Source organism: Salvelinus namaycush, chromosome 13 (assembly GCF_016432855.1).
Source record: "Salvelinus namaycush isolate Seneca chromosome 13, SaNama_1.0, whole genome shotgun sequence".
NCBI classification, from domain to species: Eukaryota; Metazoa; Chordata; class Actinopteri; order Salmoniformes; family Salmonidae; genus Salvelinus; species Salvelinus namaycush.
The window spans coordinates 19,965,770-19,991,556 of NC_052319.1; the positions used below are offsets into that span (position 1 = coordinate 19,965,770).

At 41.9% G+C, this 25,787-nt stretch overlaps 1 protein-coding gene across 1 annotated transcript; it reads right to left on the reverse strand.

Moving 5' to 3' along the window:
* Positions 1–6,893: 6,893 nt before the first annotated feature.
* pofut2 (protein O-fucosyltransferase 2) lies at positions 6,894–24,691 on the reverse strand. Its single transcript, XM_039006273.1, has 9 exons — positions 24,501–24,691; positions 21,625–21,875; positions 14,949–15,093; positions 14,480–14,590; positions 14,177–14,243; positions 9,439–9,564; positions 9,041–9,221; positions 8,234–8,357; positions 6,894–7,189 (listed from the first exon to the last, which is right to left on the reverse strand). Exons 1-9 carry the CDS (start codon positions 24,689–24,691, stop codon positions 7,036–7,038), a joined length of 1,350 nt encoding a protein of 449 aa, XP_038862201.1. The 3' UTR covers positions 6,894–7,035.
* Between the last annotated feature and the right edge of the window lie 1,096 nt (positions 24,692–25,787).

The window sequence follows — 25,787 nt, forward strand, 5'->3', positions numbered from 1 at the left end:
AGAGAATGCCAAGATTGTGCAAAGCTGTCATCATGGCAAAGGGTGGCTACTTTGAAGAATCTCAAATATATATTTTGATTTGTTTAACACTTTTTTGTTTACTACATGATTCCATATGTGCTATTTCATAGTTTTGATGTCTTCACTATTATTCTACAATGTATAAATAGTAAAAAATTAAGAAATACCCTTGAATGAGTTGGTGTGTCCAAACTATTGACTGGTACTGTATGTAATTCATTTGTAATGTAACTATCCAAGCATTGGACATTCTTTAAATGTTGATATTTGGTTGCGTTGTCAACCAAACACAATTACAGTCATATTTTTGTAATACAGTAAATAGCCTAATCTTATAAACTAATGTAATAGTAGTTATTCAACCTTAAAATGAGTAACACATCCATGGCCACATTTTGAGGTTGGCCTAATGTAACTATAATGTCTTCTTATGTAATCATATAAAGGCTGCAAAGGTCACAGGTCTGTGGAAGTCTTCACAATTGCTTTAATAATCTGTGCAGAATCTTGAACAGTATTGATAACTTGCGCTATGAACTTTTAATGTAATCTCAACTGCAATCCAGGTCATTTGGTTGCGCTATTAGATGAAGCACAGTTAAATTGTTGTATAAATAAACAAAATATCTGACATTGTATTTGAACTTTCTTATGCTTTTAAATGGTTGAAAGCACAGTGATAACACATTTTGTTGATAACTAAACCAAAAATCCAACATTGTTTTTCCATTGGAATTTGGTTGTACTTTTAGATCAGAGGTGTCAAACATATTCCCACGAGGGGGTCCAATCCGGCCCACTGGTGGTTTAAGTTAAGAAACTAAACAACCTCAGTATTCTTTTAAATAATTAAAAGCAAATTGAAACTGTGTAGAAATGATAATGGACCTATATTCATGGAGTTTATTTTCATGGGGAAGGGAGACGTAAATCAGGGCTGGTTCATCAGAGTTAGACACAGTCTGTCCTTTTTCGAGCCAAAGGAGTCAAGTTACTCATGTGCCCTGATTTGAGGCCCTTCAACTCAGTTCACTATGGTGTCTGTATAAAGTCAAGTATCTCCTTACTACTAAAACTGGTCTATTTCTTTCTCTCTTGTGCTCTCCCTCTCTCTTTGTGTCTCCTTACTACTAAAACTGGTTATTCATTAATAACAAAGATATTATACTAACCTAATGGTATTTGGTTGACAAAACACAGTGCTTGTGTAAACCTATACTACCGTTCAAAAGTTTGGGGTCACTTAGAAATGTCCTTGTTTCCATGAAAACATACATGAAATGAGTTGCAAAATGAATAGGAAATATAGTCAAGATGTTGACAAGGTTATAAATAATGATTTTTAATTGAAATAATAATTGTGTTCTTCAAACTTTGCTTTCGTAAAAGAATTTGCGGCAATTACAGCCTTGCAGACCTTTGGCATTCTAGTTGTCAATTTGTTGAGGGAATCTGTTGAGATTTCACCCCATGCTTCCTTAAAGCACCTCCCACAAGTTGGATTGGCTTGATGGGCACTTCTTACGTATCATACGGTCAAGCTGCTCCCACAACAGCTCAATAGGGTTGAGATCCGGTGACTGTGCTGGCCACGCCATTATAGACAGAATACAAGCTGACTGCTTCTTCCCTACATAGTTATTGTAGAGTTTGGAGCTGTGCTTTGGGTCATTGTCCTGTTGTAGGAGGAAATTGACTCCAATTAAACGCCGTCCACAGGGTATGGCATGGCGTTGCAAAATGGAGTGATAGCCTTCCTTTTTAAATATCCCTTTCACCCTGTACAAATCTCCCACTTTACCACCACCAAAGCACCCCTAGGCCATCACGTTGCCTCCACCATCCTTGACAGATGGCGTCAAGCACTAATCCAGCATCTTTTCATTTCTCTGCGTCTCACGAATGTTCTTCTTTGTGATCCGAACAACTCAAAACTTAGATTTGTCGGTCCATAACACTTTTTTTCCAATCTTCCTCTGTCCAGTGTCTGTGTTCTTTTGCCCATCTTAATCTTTTACTTTTATTGGCCAGTCTGAGATATGGCCTTTTCTTTGCAACTCTGCCTAGAAGGCCAGCATCAAGGAGTTGCCTCTTCACTGTTGACGTTGAGACTGGTGTTTTGCAGGTACTATTTAATGAAGCTGCCAGTTGAGGACGTAAGGCGTCTGTTTCTCAAACTAGACATTCTAATGTACTTGTCCTCTTGCTCAGTTGTGCACCGGGGCCTCCCACTGTGCTTTCTATTCTGGTTAGAGACAGTTTGCGCTGTTTTGTGAAGGGAGTAGTACACAGTGTTGTACGAGATCTTCAGTTTCTTGGCAATTTCTCGCATGGAATAGCCTTCATTTCTCAGAACAAGAATAGACTGACGAGTTTCAGAAGAAAGTTATTTGTTTCTGGCCATTTTGAGCCTGTAATCGACGCTACTGTCTTCTACGCTACTGCTACTCTCTGTTCATCATATATGCATAGTCACTTTAACCATATCTACATGTACATACTACCTCAATCAGCCTGACTAACCGGTGTCTGTATGTAGCCTCGCTACTTTTATAGCCTCGCTACTGTATATAGCTTGTCTTTTTACTGTTGTTTTATTTCTTTACTTACCTATTGTTCACCTAATACCTTTTTGCACTATTGGTTAGAGACTGTAAGTAAGCATTTCACTGTTGTATTCGGCGCATATGACAAATACAATTTGATTTGATGCTCCAGATACACAACTAGTCTAAAGAAGGCCAGTTTTATTGCTTCTTCAATCAGGACAACAGATTTCAGCTGTGCTAACATAATTGTAAAAGGGTTTTCTAATGATCAATTAGCCTTTTAAAATGATAAACTTGGATTAGCTAACACAACATGCCATTGGAACACAGGAGTGATGGTTGCTGATAATGGGCCTCTGGCCTATGTAGAGATTCCATTAAAAAAATCTGCCGTTTCCAGCTACAATAGTCATTTACAACATTAACAATGTCGACACTGTATTTCCGATCAACTTGATGTTTTGTTTAAAAAACAAGGACATTTCTAAGTGACCTCCAACCTTTTCAACGGTAGTGTATATTGAACTATTTCAGACTTTAAAAAAACAGAAAAACATATACAATTACTTGCAAAACTCCTCTCTCATAGCCGAACAACTAGTGGCAATAGCCAACTCTTGAATAGGATTATTGCCTACTGTTGTGCTATAGTAGTAAACTCTCATTATTAAAAAAATAAACTCTCAATTGTACAAACAAACTATATTTGATCAACTGATAAGATACATTCTGAGGTTTTTCCTCTTGAAATGAACCAATACATGTCATCATCGTCATTGAACATATTTGCTTTCTCAGGAATAAAAACAGGGCTGGGTCTAGTTCTTTGAAAATAGTCTCTTTAATGGCGGTCACCTTTGAACATCTTGACAGGTGATAGCTTTGTGTCAGTCTCAGTCCTTTTGTTGTAAGAAAAAGGAAAGAAAAGGGATGATGTAATCAGCGAAAATGCAGTATGAGCTCTGATTTAGAGTCTTGAAAATAGTTTCAAATGAAATCCTTTCCCAAATGACAGTCATACAAGCTGAAAAATACAAAAATGTCACAACATTGTCATTAAATTTTTATACAGTATATGTAGTCTGTAATTGTAATCTTTGTCAGAGTTATGTTGATATCTGATCATATAAAATATAGATAATATTTGGGGTTTCAAATATTAATCCATGCTCACTATGCCGCTTTGAACTTACCTTTTAACAGGTCAAGTGGAACAAAAATGGCACATCAACATACTATATTTAGCCACATATCTGCTTCTCTCTGTTGGAAAACTGCATTGTCAACCAAGCAGCAAAGTTTCTATCATACGCTACACACAAAGGAAAAGAAAAGAAAAGAAAAAAGGTTTCTCAAGCTCACCAAAATGTGGTACAGCATAATAAGGAAGATGCACAACCAAATAGACTTTGAATTGGCAGAAGTAAATGAAAGAAGACACTGCTCTTTCAATTCATGTTACCCCAACAAATAATTCCCCTGAAAGTATTCAGACCCTTTGACTTTTCCCACATATTTGTACGTTACAGCCTGATTCTAAAATTGATTAAATAGTTCTTTCACCTCATCAATCTACACACAATACCCCATAATGACAAAGCAAAAACAGTTTATAGAATTTCTCTCAAGCTCTGTCAGGTTGGATGGGGAGCTTTGTTGCACAGACATTTTCAGGTCTCTCTAGAGATGTTCGATCGGGTTTAAGTCCGGGCTCTGGCTGGGCCACTCAAGGACATTCAGAGACTTGACTCAAAGCCAATCCTGCGTTGTCTTGGCTGTGTGCTTAGGGTCGCTGTCTTGTTGGAAGGTGAACCTTCGCCCCAGTCTGAGGTCCTGAGCACTCTGGAGCAGGTTTTTATCAAGTGCCTTTTACTGAGGAGTGGCTTCCGTCTAGCCACTCTACCATAAAAGGCCTGATTGGTGGAATGCTGCAGAGATGGTTGTTCTTCTGGAAGGTTCTCGCATCTCCACAGAGGAACTCTGGAGCTCTATCAGAGTGACCAGTGGGTTCTTGGTCACCTCCCTGACCAAGGCCCTTCTCCCCCGATTGCTCAGTTTGGCCAGGCGACCAAACTTCTTCCATTTAAGATTGATGGAGGCCACTGTGTTCTTGGGGACCTTCAGTGCTACAAAAATGTTTTGTAGCAGATCGGTGCCTCGACACAATCCTGTCTCTGAGCTCTCATGGCTTGGTTTTTGCTTTGACATGCACTTTCAACTGTGGGACCTTATATAGACAGGTGTGTCCAATAAATTGAATTGACCACATATGGACTCCAATCAAGTTGTAGAAACATCTCAAGGATGATCAATGGAAACAGGATGCACCCGAGCTCAATTTCGAGTCTCACAGCAAAGGGTCTGAATACTTATGTAAATAAGGTATCTGTTTTTTTATTTTATAAATTTGCCCAAAAATCTAAAAACCTGTTTTCGATTTGTTATTATGGGCTATTGTGTGTAGATTGCTGAGAATTTTTTTATTTAATACATTTTTGAATAAGGCTTTAACGTAACAAAATGTGGAAAAAGTCAAGGGGTCTGAATACTTTCTGAAAGGAACTGTATACCATTCTTTGCAGCCAAATCTGATCATCATTTTCACACATACTAGGTGCTGCCATCATGATTGATAAAACAATGGTTTATATATGTAAAGTTAGCAGACATGAGTACAAACAAGTGAAAATAAAGTGGTGACCTTGAAATCATCTGACCTATAAAACATCTGATCTTTAAAACGTATTTGAAGCTTTTTGTCTATTCACAGTTTGCACAATTCTCAAAACAATAAAAACATGACACAAAAAACACCATTAGAACATATATTGTACATATATACAGTTGAAATCGGAAGTTTACATACACCTTAGCCAAATACATTTAAACTCAGTTTTTCACAATTCCTGATATTTAATCCTAGTAAACATTCCTTGTCTTAGGTCAGTTAGGATCACCACTTTATTTTAGGAAAGTGAAATGTCAGAATAATAATAGAGAGAATGATTTACTTCAGCTTTTATTTCTTTCATCACATTCCCAGTGGGTCATACTCAATTAGTATTTGGTAGCATTGCCTTTCAATTGTTTAAATTGGGTCAAACGTGTCAGGGAGCCTTCCACAAGCTTCCCACAATAAGTTGGGTGAATTTTGGCCCACTCCTCCTGACAGAGCTGGTGTAACTGAGTCAGGTTTGTAGGCATCCTTGCTCACACATGCTTTTTCAGTTCTGCCCACACATTTTCAATAGGATTGAGGTCAGGGCTTTGTGATGGACACTCCAATACCTTGACTTTGTTGTCCTTAAGCCATTTTGCCACAACTTTGGAAGAATGCTTGGGGGTCATTGTCCATTTGGAAGAGCCATTTGCGACCAAGCTTTAACTTCCTGACTGATGTCTTGAGATGTTGCTTCAATATATCCACAATATATCCACACCCCCGTGCTTCACGGTTGGGATGGTGTTCATTGGCTTGCAAGCCACCCACTTTTTCCTCCAAACATAATGATGGTCATTATGGCCAAACAGTTCTATTTTTGTTTCATTGACCAGAGGACATTTCTCCAAAAAGTACGATCTTTGTCCCCATGTGCAGTTGCAAACCATAGTCTGGCTTTTTTATGGCGGTTTTGGAGCAGTGGCTTCTTCCTTGCTGAGCGGCCTTTCAGGTTATGTCGATATAGGACTCGTTTTACTGTGGATATAGATCATTTGTACCTGTTTCCTCCAGCTTCTTCACAGGGTCCTTTGCTGTTGTTTTGGGATTGATTTGCATTTTTCGCACCAAAGTAAGTTCATCTCTAGGAGATAGAATGCTTCTCCTTCTTGAGCGGTATGACAGCTGCGTGGTCCCATGGTGTTTATACTTGCGTACTATTGCTTGTACAGATGAACGTGGTACTTTCAGGCATTTGGAAATTGCTCCCAAGGATGAATCAGACTTGTGGAGGTCTACAATGTTTTTCTCAGGACTTGGCTTATTTCTTTTGATTTTCCCAGAATGTCAAGCAAAGAGGCACTGAGTTTGAAGATAGGCCCTGAAGTACATCCAAAGGTACACCTCCAATTGACTCAAATAATGTCAATTAGCCTATCAGAAGCTTCTAAAGCCATGACATCACTTTCTGTAATTTTCCAAGCTGTTTAAAGGCACAGTCAATTTAGTGTATGTAAACTTCTGAGCCATTGGAATTGTGATACAGTGAAATAATTTGTCTGTAAACAATTGTTGGAAAAATGTGTTGTGCCATGCACAAAGTAGATGTCCTTACCGACTTGCCAAAACTATAGTTTGTTAACAAGAAATTTGTGGAGTGGTTGAAAAATTAGTTTTAATGACTCCAACCTAAGTATATGTAAACTTCCGACTTCAACTGTATATATAAAAATAACAAAGCTCCACTTTAACACTGCAATTGGCATGTTCTTTGAGAGCTGTTGAGAGGGGTGTCACGTCATTGCATCAGTAAACTATTTTCCAGTGTGTGGGCTGTTCACACTCCTTCTCACTGTCCCCACAGAAGCGGTTGTAGGTAGTTTGGGGGTCGAATCCCAGAATCTCTCTCTCCTCGTGGATCCGGAAAGAGAAGGTCGACACAGATGTTCCGATAAAATACCTGGGAAATGGGAGGGCGAGAGTGGGAATTCAATTCAATGCAACTTTATCTATCCCACCAGGGGCAATTAAGAAAGACAAGTCCGTTTTACAAGTATCAAATCAATAGAAAGTCTTCAACACACGAAATACAGTATACAATAGACTTCACATTCCTCATCACCCCATACAATACAAAATACAACAGGCTAATAATATAGATTTAAATGCAGGGCAAATATTCTAAAGTGCAGTAGAAGTATAATGATGGGTTTACCACTCCAGTACTGTAATAGATTTCTAGTGGAGTGATCCAGAAACTAACGTGACTGGAATGCACCCTCAGATCATGTGATTATAAGGGACAATGGCTTTCAGGTCCATATGTGGGTCTGATGTACACAGGTGACAAAGACAACTATTGTACCATATGATCCCTTAGTTCAGTGGAAAATATTGACTTAATTTAACAGCAGAATCTTGGACAACATAGAGTACAATATATATACAGTTTGTTTGAAGTACAGAGTATTATCATGAATACCTAGATCTGCCATCTCACATTTAAAATGGGATACAAAAACTTCAATGATCTTACTTTACTCCTTCAAGAGTATTTAAATGATACTGTTTATCCCTCTATCATGGGTGGCTTATTACATTTAAACATTTTGATGTTGAGTAATGATGATGTAAAGCAAACCTCGAAAATGTTTTAAGGAATTGTTTCGGCCTATTTTTACACTGCTCTGACAATCGAATTCCCTTTACAGACATTTTATAAAAATATGATCTTAAAGGACACTTACAGGCTAATAAAATAATTACAATACTGTAAGTGGTATCACATGACCCACTATCCTACTGTAGCCTACAGAACGTGAGGGTAACAAAAGCTGTTTAACTACAGTATGCTCGTGTGCACTTCAACAAAAGAAAAGTACAAGAATGTCTGCATCATGTGTACTTGTCACAGCTCCCCACCCTCAGTCTGCACACATTGTGCAACCCTTTCTTTCAACTGAATGGTGGAACATAGAAGCATTCATTGTGAGGAGAGCTGTACCTGGCATGTGCGCAGATCCATTGGTCGACGATAGCCACGCCCCCGTCCTTGAGTAGTTCCAGGTCCTCCCAGGTGGGCTCAAAGCGTGTAATCTCTGGTAATATCTTCTTCAGCTCCTCCAGCTCTGCACAAGACAGACAGACGCCTCATCAGGAACACACTGGCCTTAGAGCCATACTCTGACTGGCCCTATTGTCTAGATCTAGAGATTAGATTAGAAAAGTGTATTGAAGTGCCACCCCACAATGACACAATAATACAAAAACAACAACTCAAAATTAGTTTTGAGACACTAAAAAACAATCATAGTCAAACATGGTACAGGCGTTATCTACTGTATAATACATTATATCATACACATGTAAGCATAATCAAAAAACAAAGTACAGTAGAAAAAAGGACAATTAGGCATTTATAACGAAACGTCCCCGTAGGGGGATAAGGTGGCAGGCTTTGGCACAGGCATTTACATTATTGTTACCTGATAAAATTTCACACAATTTATTATTTTCATCTAGTCCGTTAAAATTATAATTTTGTCTGGAGAGCTGACGAAAAAGACCATCCTTAATGTCATTGTATAACCAACAGACTCTCTGTGGAGTAGGCTAAAGACAGCATAAACCTGCCAAGCCTCTACTGGGTTATACGGTTGGGGTCAATTCCATTTCAAAAGTCAACTGAAATTCTAATTCCTAACACAATTATTTTGTTATTTTCTTAGGGCTGCAAATATGAATGGCTTTATTTTCAATTTATTTATTTTACATTCAACATCAAATCAATGGCACCAAAGTACAACTGTACCTTCCTCATCTGCGTCAGTGGCAACAAAGACTCTGTCTAGTTTGTTTTTCTTCATGAGGTTCCTGATCTTCTTGACAGCTCCTTTGAGGCTGGGCACATCCTCTCTGTGACCCCAGATAAAATCCTTCCTTCTCAGGTGGACACCCAGGTACGGCCCCCCTCTGGCAGAACCCAGCTTATTCTGAGTTTACACACAGAAATTAATAACACGTCAAACCACTCATGCCCAATTAAAATTACCCACCAATAGCAAAACAGAACTATTCTTAGCTTAAGACATTTCCTCCCCATTTTCCCCACAGTACATGTTGCTAGTGCAACAAGTAATCAATGTGGATAGATAAATACATATCATTTAAATGTGCAAGGCGTGTATGTATGTGAAAAGGTCTGAAAACCTTAATGCGAGTCCAGTCCTCGTTGTATACGGTCTGGTCCTGCTCGTCTGTGGAGTTCAGGTACTTTGCACGGAACTCGTCCCCTAGGAGACGCAGGTGTTTGGCAAAGACCATACTGCGGCGAGTCTACAGAGGAGAAGACACAAAAAGACTTAGGCAAAATGGAGGAGTGTTAAACAAATCAGGATGGAACTATTCACTACTCTGCATTAAAGTAACTATCCAGTGTTACCAGAGTTCTATGAAATATGACCTATATGTCACGTTCCTGACCTGTTTTCCTTTGTTATGTATTTGTTTTAGTTGGTCAGGGCGTGAGTTGGGTGGGTTGGTCTAGGTTTGTTTTTCTATGTTGGGATTTTGTGTTCGGCCTGGTATGATTCTCAATCAGAGACAGGTGTGTATCGTTGTCTCTGATTGAGAGTCATACTAAGGCAGCCAGGGTTTCACTGGTGTTTTGTGGGTGTTTGTTTCCTGTGTCAGTGTTTGGGCCACACAGGACTGTTTTCAGGTTAGTCACGATTGTAGAGTTTCGTAATTTGTAGTGTTTGTTGTTTGTTCATTAAAACATGAATACCTACTACTCCGCATCTTGGTCCGATCCATGCTCCTCCTCGTCTGAGGAGGAGAACGACTACGACAGCCTTAACAGAAACACCCACCAAAACAGGATCAAGCGGAGTGGAGAAGGAAGGCAGGAACAACAGCAATGGGGAAAAGAGGAATGGACTTGGGAGGAGATCCTAGACGGTAAAGGACCCTGGGCAGAGCCAGTGGAGTGTCGCCGCCCCAAAGCGGAGCTGGAGGCAGCGAAAGCGGAGAGGAGGTTGTATGAGGCTAAAGCAAGGCAGAGCGGCTGGAAGCCCGAGAGGCTCACCCAAAAATTTCTTGGGGGGGGGCTAAAGGGGAGTGTGGCGAAGCCGGGTTGGTTACCTGAGCCAACTCCCCGGGCTTACCGTGGAGTGAGAGGGCGTCGTACTGGTAAGACACCGTGTTATGCGGTAAAGCGCACGGTGTCCCCAGTACGCGTGCTTAGCCCAGTGCGGGCTATTCCACCTTGCCGCACTGGGAGGGCTAGGTTGGGCATCGAGCCGGATGTCATGAAGCCGGCCCAACGTATCTGGCCTCCAGTACGTCTCCTCGGGCCGGCGTACATGGCACCAGCCTTACAGGTGGTGTCCCCGGTTCGCCTGCATAGCCCAGTGCGGGTTATTCCACCTCGCCGCACTGGCAGGGCTACGGGGACCATTCAACCTGGTAAGGTTGGGGAGGCTTGGTGCTCAAGAGCGCGTGTCCTCCTTCACGGTCCGGTATATCCGGCGCCACCTTCCCACCCCAGCTCAGTACCACCAGTGCCTACTCCACGCACCAGGCTTCCAGTGCATTTCCAGAGCCCTGTTCCTCCTCCACGCACTCTCCCTATGGTGCGTGTCTCCAGCTCAGTGCCTCCAGTTCCGGTACCACGCACCAGGCCTACTGTGCGCCTCAGCAGGTCAGAGTCGGCCGTCTGCCCAACGCCGCCTGCACTGCTCGTCTGTCCAGCGCCGTCTGAGCTGCCTGCCTGCCCAGCGCCGTCTGAACTGCCTGCCTGCCCAGCGCCGTCTGAGCCATCCGTCTGCCCAGCGCCGTCTGAGCCATCCGTCTGCCCAGCGCCATCTGAGCCATCCGTCTGCCCAGCGCCATCTGAGCCATCCGTCTGCCCAGCGCCATCTGAGCCATCCGTCTGCCCAGCGCCATCTGAGCCATCCGTCTGCCCAGCGCCATCTGAGCCATCCGTCTGCCCAGCGCCATCTGAGCCATCCGTCTGCCCAGCGCCATCTGAGCCGCCCGTCTGTCCCGAGCCATTAGAGCCGTCCGTCAGTCAGGAGCCGCTAGAGCCGTCCGTCAGTCAGGAGCTGCCAGAGACGCCAGCCAGTCAGGAGCTGTCAGAGACGCCAGCCAGTCAGGAGCTGCCAGAGACGCCAGCCAGTCAGGAGCTGCCAGAGACGCCAGCCAGTCAGGAGCTGCCAGAGACGCCAGCCAGTCAGGAGCTGCCAGAGACGCCAGCCAGTCAGGAGCTGCCAGAGACGCCAGCCAGTCAGGAGCTGCCAGAGCTGCCCTACAGTCATGAGCTGCCCTCCAGTCATGAGCTGCCCTCCAGTCATGAGCTGCCCTCCAGTCATGAGCTGCCCTCCAGTCATGAGCTGCCCTCCAGTCATGAGCTGCCCTCCAGTCATGAGCTGCCCTCCAGTCCGGAGCTGCCACTCAGTCCGGAGCTGCCACTCAGTCCGGAGCTGCCACTCAGTCCGGAGCTGCCACTCAGTCCGGAGCTGCCCCTTATCCTGGTGCTGCCCCTTATCCTGGTGCTGCCCCTTATCCTGGTGCTGCCCCTTATCCTGGTGCTGCCCCTTATCCTGGTGCTGCCCCTCAGTCAACTGCTACCCCTCAGTCTGTTACTGCCTTTTGGAATAGCGGGATTGACATGGAGGGTGAATATTGGGAGGAGGCCACGGAAGCGGGGGTTGACTATGGTGGGGTGGGGACCACGACCAGCGCCAGAGCCGCCACCGTGGACAGACGCCCACCCAGACCCTCCCCTAGACTTTGTGCTGGTGCGCCCGGAGTTCGCACCTTAAGGGGGGGGTTCTGTCACGTTCCTGACCTGTTTTCCTTTGTTATGTATTTGTTTTAGTTGGTCAGGGCGTGAGTTGGGTGGGTTGGTCTAGGTTTGTTTTTCTATGTTGGGATTTTGTGTTCGGCCTGGTATGATTCTCAATCAGAGACAGGTGTGTATCGTTGTCTCTGATTGAGAGTCATACTAAGGCAGCCAGGGTTTCACTGGTGTTTTGTGGGTGTTTGTTTCCTGTGTCAGTGTTTGGGCCACACAGGACTGTTTTCAGGTTAGTCACGTTTGTAGAGTTTCGTAATTTGTAGTGTTTGTTGTTTGTTCATTAAAACATGAATACCTACTACTCCGCATCTTGGTCCGATCCATGCTCCTCCTCGTCTGAGGAGGAGAACGACTACGACAGCCTTAACACTATAATTAATTACAATATACAGTTGAAGCCGGTAGTTTACATACACCTTAGCCAAATACATTTAAACTCAGTTTCACAATTCCTGACATTTAATCCTAGTAAAAATTCCCTGTCTTAGGTCAGTTAGGATCACCACTTTATTTTAAGACAGAGAAATGTCAGAATAATAGTAGAGAGAATTACTTATTTCAGCTTTAATTTCTATCATCACAATCCCAGTGGGTCAGAAGTTTACATACACTCAATTAGTATTTGGTAGCATTGCCTTTCAATTGTTTAACTTGGGTCAAACGTTTCAGGCAGCTTTCCACAAGCTTCCCACAATAAGTTGGGTGCATTTTGGCCCATCCATCCTGACAGAGCTGGTGTAACTGAGTCAGGTTTGTAGGCCTCCATGCTCGCCCACGCTTTTTCAGTTCTGCCCACACATTTTCTATGGGATTGAGGTCAGGGCTTTGTGATGGACACTCCAATACCTTGACTTTGTTGTCCTTAAGCCATTTTGCTACAATTTTGGAAGTATGCTTGGGGTCATTGTCCATTTGGAAGAGCCATTTGCGACCAAGCTTTAACTTCCTGACTGAAGTCTTGAGATGTTGCTTCAATATATCCACATAATTTTCCTACCTCATGATGCCATCTATTTTATGAAGTGCACCAGTCCCTCTTGCAGCAAAGCACCCCCACAACATGCTGCCACCCCCGTGCTTCACAGTTGGGATGGTGTTCATTGGCTTACAAGCCTCCCCCTTTTTCCTCCTAACAAAACGATGGTCATTATGGCCAAACAGTTCCATTTTTGTTTCATCAGACCAGAGGACATTTCTCCAAAAAGTATGATCTTTGTCCCCATGTGCAGTTGCAAACTGTAGTCTGGCTTTTTTTTATGGCTGTTTTGGAGCAGTGGCTTCTTCATTGCTGAGCAGCCTTTCAGGTTATGTCGATATAGGACTCGTTTTACTGTGGAAATAGATACTTTTGTACCCGTTTCCTCCAGCATCTTCACAAGGTTCTTTGCTGTTGTTCTGGGATTGATTTCCACGTTTCGCACCAAAGTACGTTCATCTCTAGGAGACAGAACGCGTCTCCTTCCTGAGCGGTATGACGGCTGCGTGGTCCTATGCTGTTTATACTTACGTACTATTGTTTGTACAGATGAACGTGGTACCTTCAGGTGTTTAGAAATTGCTCCCAAGGATGAACCAGACTCGTGGAGGTCTACAATTTTTTTCTGAGGTCTTGGCTGATTTCTTTTGATTTTCCCATGTCAAGCAAAGAGGCACTGCGTTTGAAGGTAGGCCTTGAAATACATCCACAGGTACGCCTCCAATTGACTCAAATGATGTCAATTAGCCTATCAGAAGCTTCTAAAGCCATGACATAATTTTCTGGAATTTTCCAAGCTGTTTAAAGACACAGTCAACTTAGTGTATGTTTACGTCTGACCCACTGGAATTGTGATACAGTGAATTATAAGTGAAAGAATCTGTCTGTAAACAATTGTTGGAAAAATGACTTATGTCATGCACAAAGTAGATGTCCTAACCGACTTGCCAAAACGAAAGTTTGTTAACAAGAAATGTGTGGAGTGGATGAAAAACGAGTTTTAATGACTCCAACCTAAGTGTATGTAAACTTCCGACTTCAACTGTATGATTGTAGGCTGTCAACCATTACCAGACATAGATACATTCTTTACAACTTGACATCAGACTTACATCCCAGTAGTCCTTTCCTGCGTAGTGATCATGGAGGACAGTCTCTGCTTTGTCCAACATCACAGAACTGCGGGGATATGAAAGGAAAGAGCTCCATCAGTGAACACATGTCCACATCTCATACAGTACATACAACAAGTCCAATAAAGTCTATGCTGCCAACTCTAGAATATTACTTTTTGTTTAAATAGGAAGTCCACATTAAACCTGTAATAGTGGTATAATTATATCACATCCTTGGACAAGAAGATTAGGATTCAATAATTGTATCTATCTTAGCCAAACACACATTTATTGACTCACGTTGATGTGATGTTGTTCTGCAGGAGTGGTGCCAGGATGGAGGCGTGGCCCTGAGCTGACAGACAAGTGACGTTCACACCCCTGGTTTCCTCATAGCCCCAAAACCATCCTCTAACAGCGGGAGAGGAAAGAGAGGAAAGAGAAGAAAGAGGTGAGACATGCTTTCATATTAGGGAAAACTGCTCACAACGAACATGACAATATTATTTATATGAATATAAGTCATACTCACTACACCCACTATACTACTACTACTACTACAGCTCGTTCCACTGCCATAAAACACATTTTAATAGCTGAAACAAGTATTTACCTTTGATCATTCAACTTTGCGAGACATAAAGGTAGGTAAGCACAGATGCCAAACTCATTGTTAGTGTCCACATGCAGTAGTCCTATGCATCTTTGGAATGTATTGTGTTGAGTCTATTATGTTCCTATCCATCTCTGAACCTGGTGATTACTGTACCTGTAATAACCCTGTTTGTCTTTGGAGTACAATAACCGTTCAACGCAGGGTCGCTGGTCCACTTTCTCCTCCCATTTCCCATCAGTCCACCCTTCAGCGTAGTTCTGTAGCACCAGGACCTGGTCAATAAATGGGCCTCCAGACTCTGGAGCCAAAAACATGGAAATATAACATGTTACTTTAAGCCTGAAGGTATAATGTTTTATATCTTCTTATAAGCATGTATAAGCCTTTATAACCATGTATCATTATGCATTAATTATACCTATGGAACAATCCTTAACAGAGAAAAAAAAATTGAAATTAGCCAGATGTCAGGGAAAGTCGACCAACCACAAAAACATGGACATTTACTCAAATGTCTGAGGGGTGACCAGAACGGTACTCTGATATTTTTCTTTTACATTGGTCTTTCCAGCACGATCCCAGCAACTATGGTCGATACAAAACCAGGCTAGCCCAGTACAGGGACTCGTTTCCAGCTGCGATGTAACTTAAGCATTACGATGATCATACCAGATGCATCGTTATTTACGAGCACTAAATAGTGCACTAAATCACAGATTGGGCACATCATTGCGCACATGTTGTCACATATCATGAAACAAAAATTACAGACAGCAGCCTAGTCGCAAAATATACAGTGCCTTGCGAAAGTATTCATCCCCTTGGCATTTTTCCTATTTTGATGCCTTACAACCTGGAATTAAAATATATTTTTGGGGGGGTTTGTATCATTTGATTTATACAACATGCCTACCACTTTGAAGATGCTAAATATTTATTTTTGTGAAACAAACAAGAAATATGACAAAAAACCTGAAAACTTGAACATGCATAACTATTATCCCCCCAAGTCAATACTTTGTAGAGCCACCTTTTGCAGCAAATACAGCTGCAAGTCTCTTGGGATATGTCTCTATAAGCTTGGCACATCTCGCCACTGGAATTTTTGCCCATTCTTCAAGGCAAAACTGCTCCATCTCCTTCAAGTTGGATGGGTTCCTGCTGATGTACAGCAATCTTTCAGTCATACCACAGATTCTCAATTGGATTGAGGTCTGGGCTTTGACTAGGCCATTCCAAGACAAATAAATGTTTCCCCTCAAACCACTTGAGTGTTGCTTTAGCAGTATGCTTAGGGTCATTGTCCTGCTGGAAGGTGAACATCCGTCCCAGTCTCAAATCTCTGGAAGACTGAAACAGGTTTCCCTCAAGAATTTCTCTGTATTTAGCGCCATCCATCATTCCTTCAATTCTGACCGGTTTCCCAGTCCCTGCTGATGAAAAACATCCCACAGCATGATGCTGCCACCACCATGCTTCACTGTGAGGATGATGTTCTCAGGGTGATGAGAGATATTGGGTTTGTGCCAGACATAGCATTTTCCTTGATGGCCAAAAAGCTACATTTTAGTCTCAGCTGACCAGAGAACCTTCTTCCATATGTTTGGGGAGTCTCCCACATTCCTTTTGGTGAACACCAAACGTGTTTGCTTATTTGTTTCTTTAAGCAATGGCTTTTTTCCCTGCCATTCTTCCGTAAAGCACAGCTCTGTGCAGTGTACGGCTTAAAGTGGTCCTATGGACAGATACTCCAATCTCCGATGTGGAGCTTTGCAGCTCCTTCAGGGTTATCTTTGGTCTCTTTGTTGCCTCTCTGATTAAGGCCCTCTGTCACGCCCTGACCATAGTTTGCTTTGTATGTTTCTATGTTATGTTTGGTCAGGGTGTGATGTGAGTGGGCATTCTATGTTGTATGTCTAGTTTGTCTGTTTCTATGTGTTTGGCCTGATATGATTCTCAATCAGAGGCAGGTGTCAGCCGTTGTCTCTGATTGGGAGCCATATTTAGGTAGCCTGTTTGTCATTGTGGGTTGTGGGTGATTGTTCCTGTGTTTTTGTATTTTTCACTGTTCAGGACTGTTTCGTTTCGTATCTCGTGTTTTGTTGTATTTGTGAAATTATTCGTGTTCAATAAAATGGATAATCATCACGCTGCATTTTGGTCCTCCTCTGTTTCTCATAACGACGAATGTTACACCCTCCTTGCCTGGTCCGTGAGTTTTGGTGGGCGGCCCCCTCTTGGCAGGTTTGTTGTGGTGCCTTAATCTTTCCATTTTTAAATAATGGATTTAATGGTGCTCCGTGGGATGTTGAAAGTTTCTGATATATTTTTTATAACCCAAACCTGATCTGTACTTCACAACTTTGTTCCTGACCTGTTTGGAGAGCTCCTTGGTCTTCATGGTGCCGCTTGCTTGGTGGTGCCCCTTGTTAAGTGGTGTTGCAGACTCTGGGGCCTTTCAGAACAGGTGTATATATACTGAGATCATGTGACAGATCATGTGACACTTAGATTGCACACAGGTGGACCTTATTTAACTAATTATGTGACTTCTGAAGGTAATTAGTTGCACCAGATCTTATTTAGGGGCTTCACAGCAAAGGGGGTGAATACATATGCACGCACCAATTTTCCGTTTAAAATGATTTCACTTCACCAATTTGGACTATTTTGTGTATGCCCATTACATGAAATCCAAATAAAAAAGAATTTAAATGACAGGTTGTAATGCAACAAAATAGGAAAAACGCCAATACTTTTGCAAGGCACTGTAATTCAATTGATTTAACATGATTGAAATAACATACATAAGCCCATGTACAATGCCTTCAGAAAGTTAACACCCCTTGACATTTTCCACATTTTGTTGTGTTACAGCCTGAATAAGCTCAGGAGTAAACATTTTCCTTACATGTCACATGATAAGTTGAACGGACTCTGTGTGCAATAGTGTTTAACATGATATTTTAATTACTCTACCCATGTCTGTACCCCACACACACAATTATCTTTAAGGTCCCTCAGTCGAGCAGTGAGTTTCAAGCACAGATTCAACCACGAAGACCAGGGAGATTTTCTAACGGGTCGCAAAGAAGAGCACCTATTAGTAAATGGGTATAAAAAGCATACACTGAATATCCCTTTGAGCATGGTGCAGTTATTAATTACACTTTGGATGGTGTATCAATACACCCAGTCACTACAAAGATACAGGCATCCTTCCTAACTCAGTTGCCACAGAGGAAGGAAACCGCTCAGAGATTTTACCATGAAGCCAATGGGGATATTAAAACAGTTAGAGTTTAATGGCTGTGATAAGAGATAACTGAGGATGGATCAACAACACTGCAGTTACTCCACAATACTAACCTAAATGACAGAGTGAAAAGAAGGAAGCCTGTACAGAATAAAATATTCCTAAACATGCATTCTGTTTGTAATAAGGCACTAAAGTAGAACTGAAAAAAATCTGACAAAGAAATAACCTTTTTGTCCTGAATAAAAAGCATTTTGTTTGGGGAAAATTCAACACATCACTGAGTACCACTCTTCATATTTTCAAGCATTGTGGTGGCTGGGTATGCTTGTCATCTGTTTTTTTTAGGAATAGAGCTAAGCACCGGCAAAATCCTAGAGGAAAACATCAGTCTGCTTCCAGACACTGGGAGACAAATTAACCTTTCTGCAGGACAATTACCGAAAACACAAGGCCAAATATACACTGGAGTTGCTTACCAAGACGAAATTGAATGTTGCTGAGTGGCCTAGTTACAGTTTTAACTTAAATCGGCTTGAAAATCTATGGCAAGATTTGAAAATGGGTGTCGAGCAATGACCAACAACCAACTTGACAGAACATGAATGCATTTTTTAAAGAATAATGGACAAATATTGTACAATCCAGGTGTGCTAAGTTCTTAGAGACTCACCCAGAAAGACTCACAGCTGTAATCGTTGCCAAAAGTGACATGTACTAACATGTATTGACTCAGGGGGTTGAATACTTATCTAATCGACATATAATTGTGTTTTAATGTTAGAATTTTTCTTCCACTTTGACATTAGAGTATTTTGTGAATATCCTTGACAAAAAAATGACAATTAAATATATTTCAAGGTGTCAGAAAAAGAGGAAAATGGAATACATTTAACGAGAGATATAAGAAAGATCAGGAAACTATTTGTATTTTTCTTTACATATATTTTCCCATTTATTTTAGGCACTAAACTATCTCCATATACAGTGCATTCTGAAAGTTTTCAGACCCCTTCATTTCCCCCACATTTTGTTACGTTACAGCCTTATTATAAATGGATAGAAAAAAAAACTCATCAATCTACACACATTACCCCATAATGACAAAGCAAAAAACGTTTTTTAGAAACTTTAGCAAATGTATTAAAAACAAAAACTGAAATATTACATTAACATAAGTATTCAGATCCTTTATTCAGTACATTAATGAAGCAATTTTGGCAGCGATTACAGCCTGGTGTCTTCTTGGTTATGACACTAAAAAGCTTGGCACACCTGTATTTGGGGGGTTTCTCCCATTGTTCACTGCAGATCCTCTCAAGTTCTGGATGGGGAGTGTCGCTGCACAGCTATTATCAGGTTTCTCCAGAGATGTTCGATCGGGTTCAAGTCCGGATTCTGGCTGGGCCACTCAAGGATATTCAGAGACTTGTCCCGAAGCCACTCCTGTGTTGTCCTGGCGGTGTGCTTAGGGTCGTTGTCCTGTTGGAAGGTAAACCTTTGCCCCAGTCTGAAGTCCGAGCACTCTGGAGCAGGTTTTCATCAAGCATCTCGATCCCTTGATCCTGACTAGTCTCCCAGTCTCTGCAGCTGAAACACATCCCCAGAGCATGATGCTGCCACCACCATGCGTCACCGTAGGGATGGTGCCAGGTTTCCTCCAAATGTGACACTTGGCATTCAGGCCAAAGAGTTCAATCTTGGTTTCATCAGACCAGAGAATCTTGTTTCTCATGGTCTGAAAGTCCTTTAGGTGCCTTTTGGCAAACTCCAAGCGGGCTGTCATGTGCCTTTTACTGAGGAGGGGCTTCCGTCTGGCCACTCTATCATAAAAGGCCTGAGAGAGGAACTCTGGAGCTCTGTCTGAGTGACCATCAGGCTCTTGGTCACCTACCTGACCAAGACCCTTCTCCCCTGATTGCTCAGTTTGGCCGGCCGACCACCTCTGGGGAGAGTCTTGGTGGTTCCAAACTTCTTCCATTTAGGAATGATGGGGGCCACTGTGTTTTTGGGGACCTTCAATGCTGCTGAAACGTTTTGGTACTCTTCCCCAGATCTGTGCCTCAACACAATCCTGTCTCGGTGCTCTACAGACAATTCCTTCGACCTCATGGGTTGGTTTTTGCTCTGATATGCACTGTCATTGTTAAAAACCTGTTTCACTTTGTAATTATGGAGTATTGTGGATAGACTGATGAGAACTTCTTAAAAAAAAAAAATCTATTTTAGAATAAGGCTGTAACATAACAAAATGTGGAAAAAGGGAAGGGGTCTGAATACTTTCCGAATACTGGTACAGGGGACCTTCATACAAGTCTTTTGAGACTTGTGGGCGTCCTAGAGCAAAACAACCGACATGTATACTGAACAAAAATATAAACCCAACATGTTGGTACCATTTTTCATGAGCTGAAATCCCAGAAATGTTCCATACTCACAAAAAGCATATTTCTCTCAAATGATATGCACAAATTCATTTACAACCCTGTTAGTGATCATTTCTCCTTTACCAAGATAATCCATCCACCAGACAGGTGTGGCATATCAATACGATAATTAAACAGCATGATCATTACACAGGTGCACCTTGTGCTGGGGACAATAAAAGGCCACTCTAAAATGTGCAGTTGGATCACACAACACAATGCCACTGATGTCTCAAGTTTTGAGGGAGCAGGCAATTGGCATGCTGACTGCAGGAATGTCCAACAGAGCTGTTGCCAGATAATTTCATGTTCATTTCTCTACCATAATCCGCCTCCAACGTAATTTTAGAGCATTTGGCAGTACATCCAAATGGCCTCACAACCGCAGACCATGTGTAACCACGCCAGCACAGTACCTCTACATACAGCTAATTCACCTGAGGGATCGTCTGAGGAGAGGGGGGGGGGGGGGGGGGGGGGTTGTTGAGGAGTATTTATGTCTGTAATAAAGCCATTTTGTGGGAGAAAACTAACTTTGATTGGCTGGGCCTGGCTGAGTCCTGTGACCCTGAGACATCCCAAAAATTGGTCTTCTCACAAAACAATTGTGTTCGTGAGAGTCTCATCCTGCCATAGAGTGGCTTGTAGGCCAAACCGTTCAGACGGTTTCGTGAGAAGACCAATTTTTGGGATGTCTCATGGTCTAACAAACACCACTCTAGCTCTGTCACCTTTCACCGCAGATGCGGAAGGGCTACATAGGCCCTTATTTTTTTGATTATGTCAAGGGTTAAACCCACTTTGTAACATAACAAAATCTGAAAAAATTCAAGGGGTGTGAATACTTTCTGAAGGCACTGCAGCCTATGTATTTTTTAAGGCAGTCATCTCAGATTTCATTTGAAACATTTTATCCTTCACTTGTTTGTAACAATTGCAAATACTTTGGCAACATTGTATTTGTAGTCAACTTTGTAGTCACGTTACTAACGAAGGCTCGGGGAAACACATCGGCCACTAAAGACACATGGTAAGATGGTTCTAACGATGATCTTAATGCTACGAAGGCTCTGGGAAACGAGGCCCAGCTCAGTTCGAATCAGGTCAGTTCAGTAGTGTGGAAAGGGTATGAGACTGCTGAACTCACCAGCTATAAACTCCTCGTACTCTATGACAGGCACGTTGCCCTGCAGGCTGGTGAGGCTGAAGAACTCTCCCCAGGGGATCCTGATCTGGTGGATGTCTGGGCTCTGCCAGTGGTAAAGACGTCCCCAGGGGGGCAGCACCAGCACCCAGTCACTGTGTCTCCTCAGGGTCTTCACCAGGGATGCCATGCGAATGTACACGTCCCGACGCAGGTTGAAACCCTCTGGGGGGTTGATGTCGTAAAGCAGGTACCTGGCAGCATAAAAATATAGAAAAAGTATTATACGTTTCATTGTGTTCTGTTAAGCTATGCGCCTGGCTGGCAGCCTCATAAACATGAGTTCTGTTGGAGCTAGACACTGCGGTCAAGTGAGCCAATTTGTGTGCCTGAATACATAACACTTTATGGTATCATGTGTTTTCTGGTAGGGAAACTGAGTAGGATGCACTGTCATGCACAGATAGAGACAAGCGCCTTATCAACAATTATTTTGATACAATGCCCATATTATGCCAGCTTAAAATATAGGTTAATATAACTGGTTATTCTTTATTACAGTGAACTTTGAGGTAACATTAGTTCACCATTAGTTTACCATAAAATTGGATGGTAAACATTTTCTCATGTCTGCCACTAGTACATCACTAATCCATTGTCTTTAACATTCAAAGCATAACATGCCCATATTATGACAGCTACAAGATAAGAAAAACACTAGTTTACTTTAAATTACAGTGACATTTGATGGATTATAATTACATTTTAATACAGTTAAAATGGATGGTAAACATTTTGTAACATGTCTGCCACTAATACATTAGTAATCCATTGTCAGTAAAATTGCAACGCATAACATGCCCACATTATGCCAGCTTCAACACTGGAAAAAGTCTAGTTTACTTTATATTGGAGTGTTTAGATTATTTATAATTTTAAGACAGTAAAATTGGATGGTAAACATTGTCACATCTGTACACTTATTTCCCTTTTAAAAAATTTTGCTATTTTTCACATCTGTAAATCTTAACAAACTTGTTTTTCTCTGAGAATAGACATTTTCCTTAAGGGGATGTTCCCCCAATCTACCCTAACACCAGTATTTACATCCACATTTGAAGGATATTTTTTCCTTTAAAGTTATATAAAGTACAACAAGTAGTAAAGTAACAAGTAATAAACAAGATGTTTCAAAGGAGATAGATGGTAAAAAATATATATATATATTTTAAACAAGTGTTCACCTGCAATAAATAAGATAGCTCACCTTGCTACCAACCCAGGTTGTCCATCCAAAACATTAAGTTAATCAGGCGCCCCAATGTCAGTTAACCTCTCCATAAATATATCACTCTAAAACACCCATGTGTTAGTATTTGTAGTTTTTTCAGTCTGAGGGCTAGTCTGCAATATCTTTCTGCGATTTCAACAAATGTTGTTTACTGACGCTATACTGTTCTGTAGTGTGCGATCTGGTAGGCCTATGATTTCTTCCTCTATGTCCGTCCTTATGTCAAATCAAATCAAATGTATTTATATAGCCCTTCTTACATCAACTGATATCTCAAAGTGCTGTACAGATACCCAGCCTAAAACCCCAAACAGCAGGCAATGCAGGTGTAGAAGCACGTATATGTATATTGTGGGCAGGTATGGCTGACACGATTTCTTGAAAAGACGACACACCATGGTTTTGTCTTCTGATGCATGTTTCACGATTTCAACCATCTTAGATGGCATTGTAGCTGTCATAATATGGGCATGTTATGCTTTGCAATGTTAATGACAATGGATTAGTAATGTACTAGTGTCAAACGTGAGAAAAAGTTTTACTGTGTAAAAATGTAATTATGTTACCTCAAAGTTCACTGAAAATATAGAATAACCAAATATTTTAACACATATTTTAAGCTGGCATAATAGCAATGGTCATCACACTGGATTAATGACCTACTAAAAAAACAAGCTCACTTGCTGTGAAGATGTGTGTGTGTGTTTGTATGTCATGACTGTAAACACTTGGTTTAACAATTGACAATTACGCTACTGCAGCCTCACTCTACCCGTGATATCAAAGTCATTTTTGATAATGCGCAAAAACGAAATAAACGATGTGGTATAATTTTGATTATGGAAGATTGAATAAGTGTGCTTCAAACTATTTGCTTAGAATGATTTGTAGCTATCATCTATATGTACATGACAGTGCACCAGACTCAGTTTCCCCACCAGTTTCCCCACCAGAAAACACGCGACACCGTAAAGTGTTGTATATTTGCGCACAATTTCAAACGAAAACTGAAGAGCGGATGGCTTTGCGAGTGTCTGCTCACTTGACCGCAGTGAGCTATACCTCCCAGATACCCAGGTGATGTTCACTCATCGGCGGTCAACTGTAGCCTACATTTGAACATTTTGTGTTAGTGTTGTGCCTGCCATACAGGTTTGATATGTTTTATTTGTATTTAACCTTTAACTAGGCAAGACAGTTTAAAACAAATTATTATTTACAATGACAGCCTACCAAAAGGCCTCCTGCGGGGACGGAGGCTGGGATTAAAAATAAAAATATACGACAAAACACACATCACGGCAAGAGAGACACCACAACACTACATAAAGAGAGACCTGAGACAACAGTATGGCAGCAGCACAAAACATGGAACAAACAGCAAAGAAATATAACCAGGCAGATTTGATTTATTCTCAGTTTATAGAATGATTTCTGATTACATTATGTATCCCACGTCTTGAGCACATTTTTTAAAACTAAAATGACTGCTCTAGAAGCAAATAACATATTCTATGCGCCCCTAATACAATATTGAAATACAAGCTACAGCAAAGGTAGGCCATTGTGTTTAGCCTGCACCCCCTACCGCAGATCCCGTGCTGCTGCAACGGCCGGTGAAAAAACGGTATTTCCTGCTCGGAATGTATCTTCAGTTTGACCTTCGACGACTACAGCGCTCAACGCGAGAAAAGAGAAACACAATTTGATTAAAGAGTGCACAGAAAAAAGCCACAACACTGGCGAATTGAAACCTCTGCTAAATCTGTGGTCCGCCATTTTTTATTTAAGCAACGCACTTCCGGGAGGGTGAAGCGTCTGTGGTTACATAGCAACTGCATTGATTTGTATAACAATTTGTTAACAGTGGGTGTGTAAGTAAATCTGCGCTCTGGTTGTTCGTATCAGTTATTCTGCGCTTTGACACACTCAGACAAGAGTGCTCTGAAATCGTAGTAAATAGCCAGAGCGAATTTACGAACGCACCCAGTATCTGAATGCGTTACAGGATCTGTTCGTAAATTCACTCTGGATGACGCTCAAAGCGTTGTCAAATTGTCGAAAATTCAGAGCGTTGTCAGATTGTCCGTTCGTAAATTCAGAGCCTTTCGTTATCGGAGCGTTCAGAGCGCACATTGGACGCTCTGGCGGTGGAGTATGGTTGATCCGAGCGTTCTGACCTCACAACAGCTGTCAAGCCCCGAAGCTTGCTAGCTACTTCCAGACACAAATAATAGAACACCTCACTGACTAGTTTACTCGCCCTAGCAGAGCTGTTTTCATGTTATCCAGGGCGTTGGTGACTATAACTGCTGCTCTCAACAATGGATTTACGCTTTACTGACACGGGCCATATTCAATGGGTGTTGAGTGTTAGTACATTAATTCGTCAGTTCGTCAGAGTGAATTTACGAACGCACCCATAAGTATCACTACAGATCGAAGAATGATCCTGATGTATACATCTGAAGCATCCGGTAGGCGTTTCCACTCACCACCAAATATGGTGATGAGAGGAAGCCCAGTGACCGGCAGTGGGAAAAGACGGAGCGAGATGGATTTTGGCCGACATTCTGCACATTTTTTCATCAACGAAACATTTGATCTCACTACAGTTTTATATTCCAGAAACTGCAGTCTTTTACGAACAGAGTGATCAACGTTTTGTAGACTTTAACCTTTGCCAAAGTTTTTAAAAATTGCGTTGTTTAAAAGGAGTGCAAGGCCCGATTGAGTTATTGCACACGCGCACTTCACAGAGTAGGCATTCCCTAACGGGAATATGCAAAAATCTGCTAGAACAGGCCAATAGGATCTCGCTCACTCTTGCTTGGCTCTGCCCGCCTCCTTGCTTGTCCTGCCCACTGTGATTCAT

Bases quoted from the DNA above. Each gene is read 5' to 3' on its own strand.
- pofut2 (XM_039006273.1), bottom strand. From the start codon at position 24,691: ATGGCGGACCACAGATTTAGCAGAGGTTTCAATTCGCCAGTGTTGTGG. The intron at 14,591-14,948 runs GTACAGTAATCA...TCCCGCTGTTAG, and splicing joins GACAAACAGGGTTATTACAG to AGGATGGTTTTGGGGCTATG. The intron at 9,222-9,438 runs GTTTTCAGACCT...GTGTAAACTCAG, and splicing joins AGGACTGGACTCGCATTAAG to AATAAGCTGGGTTCTGCCAG.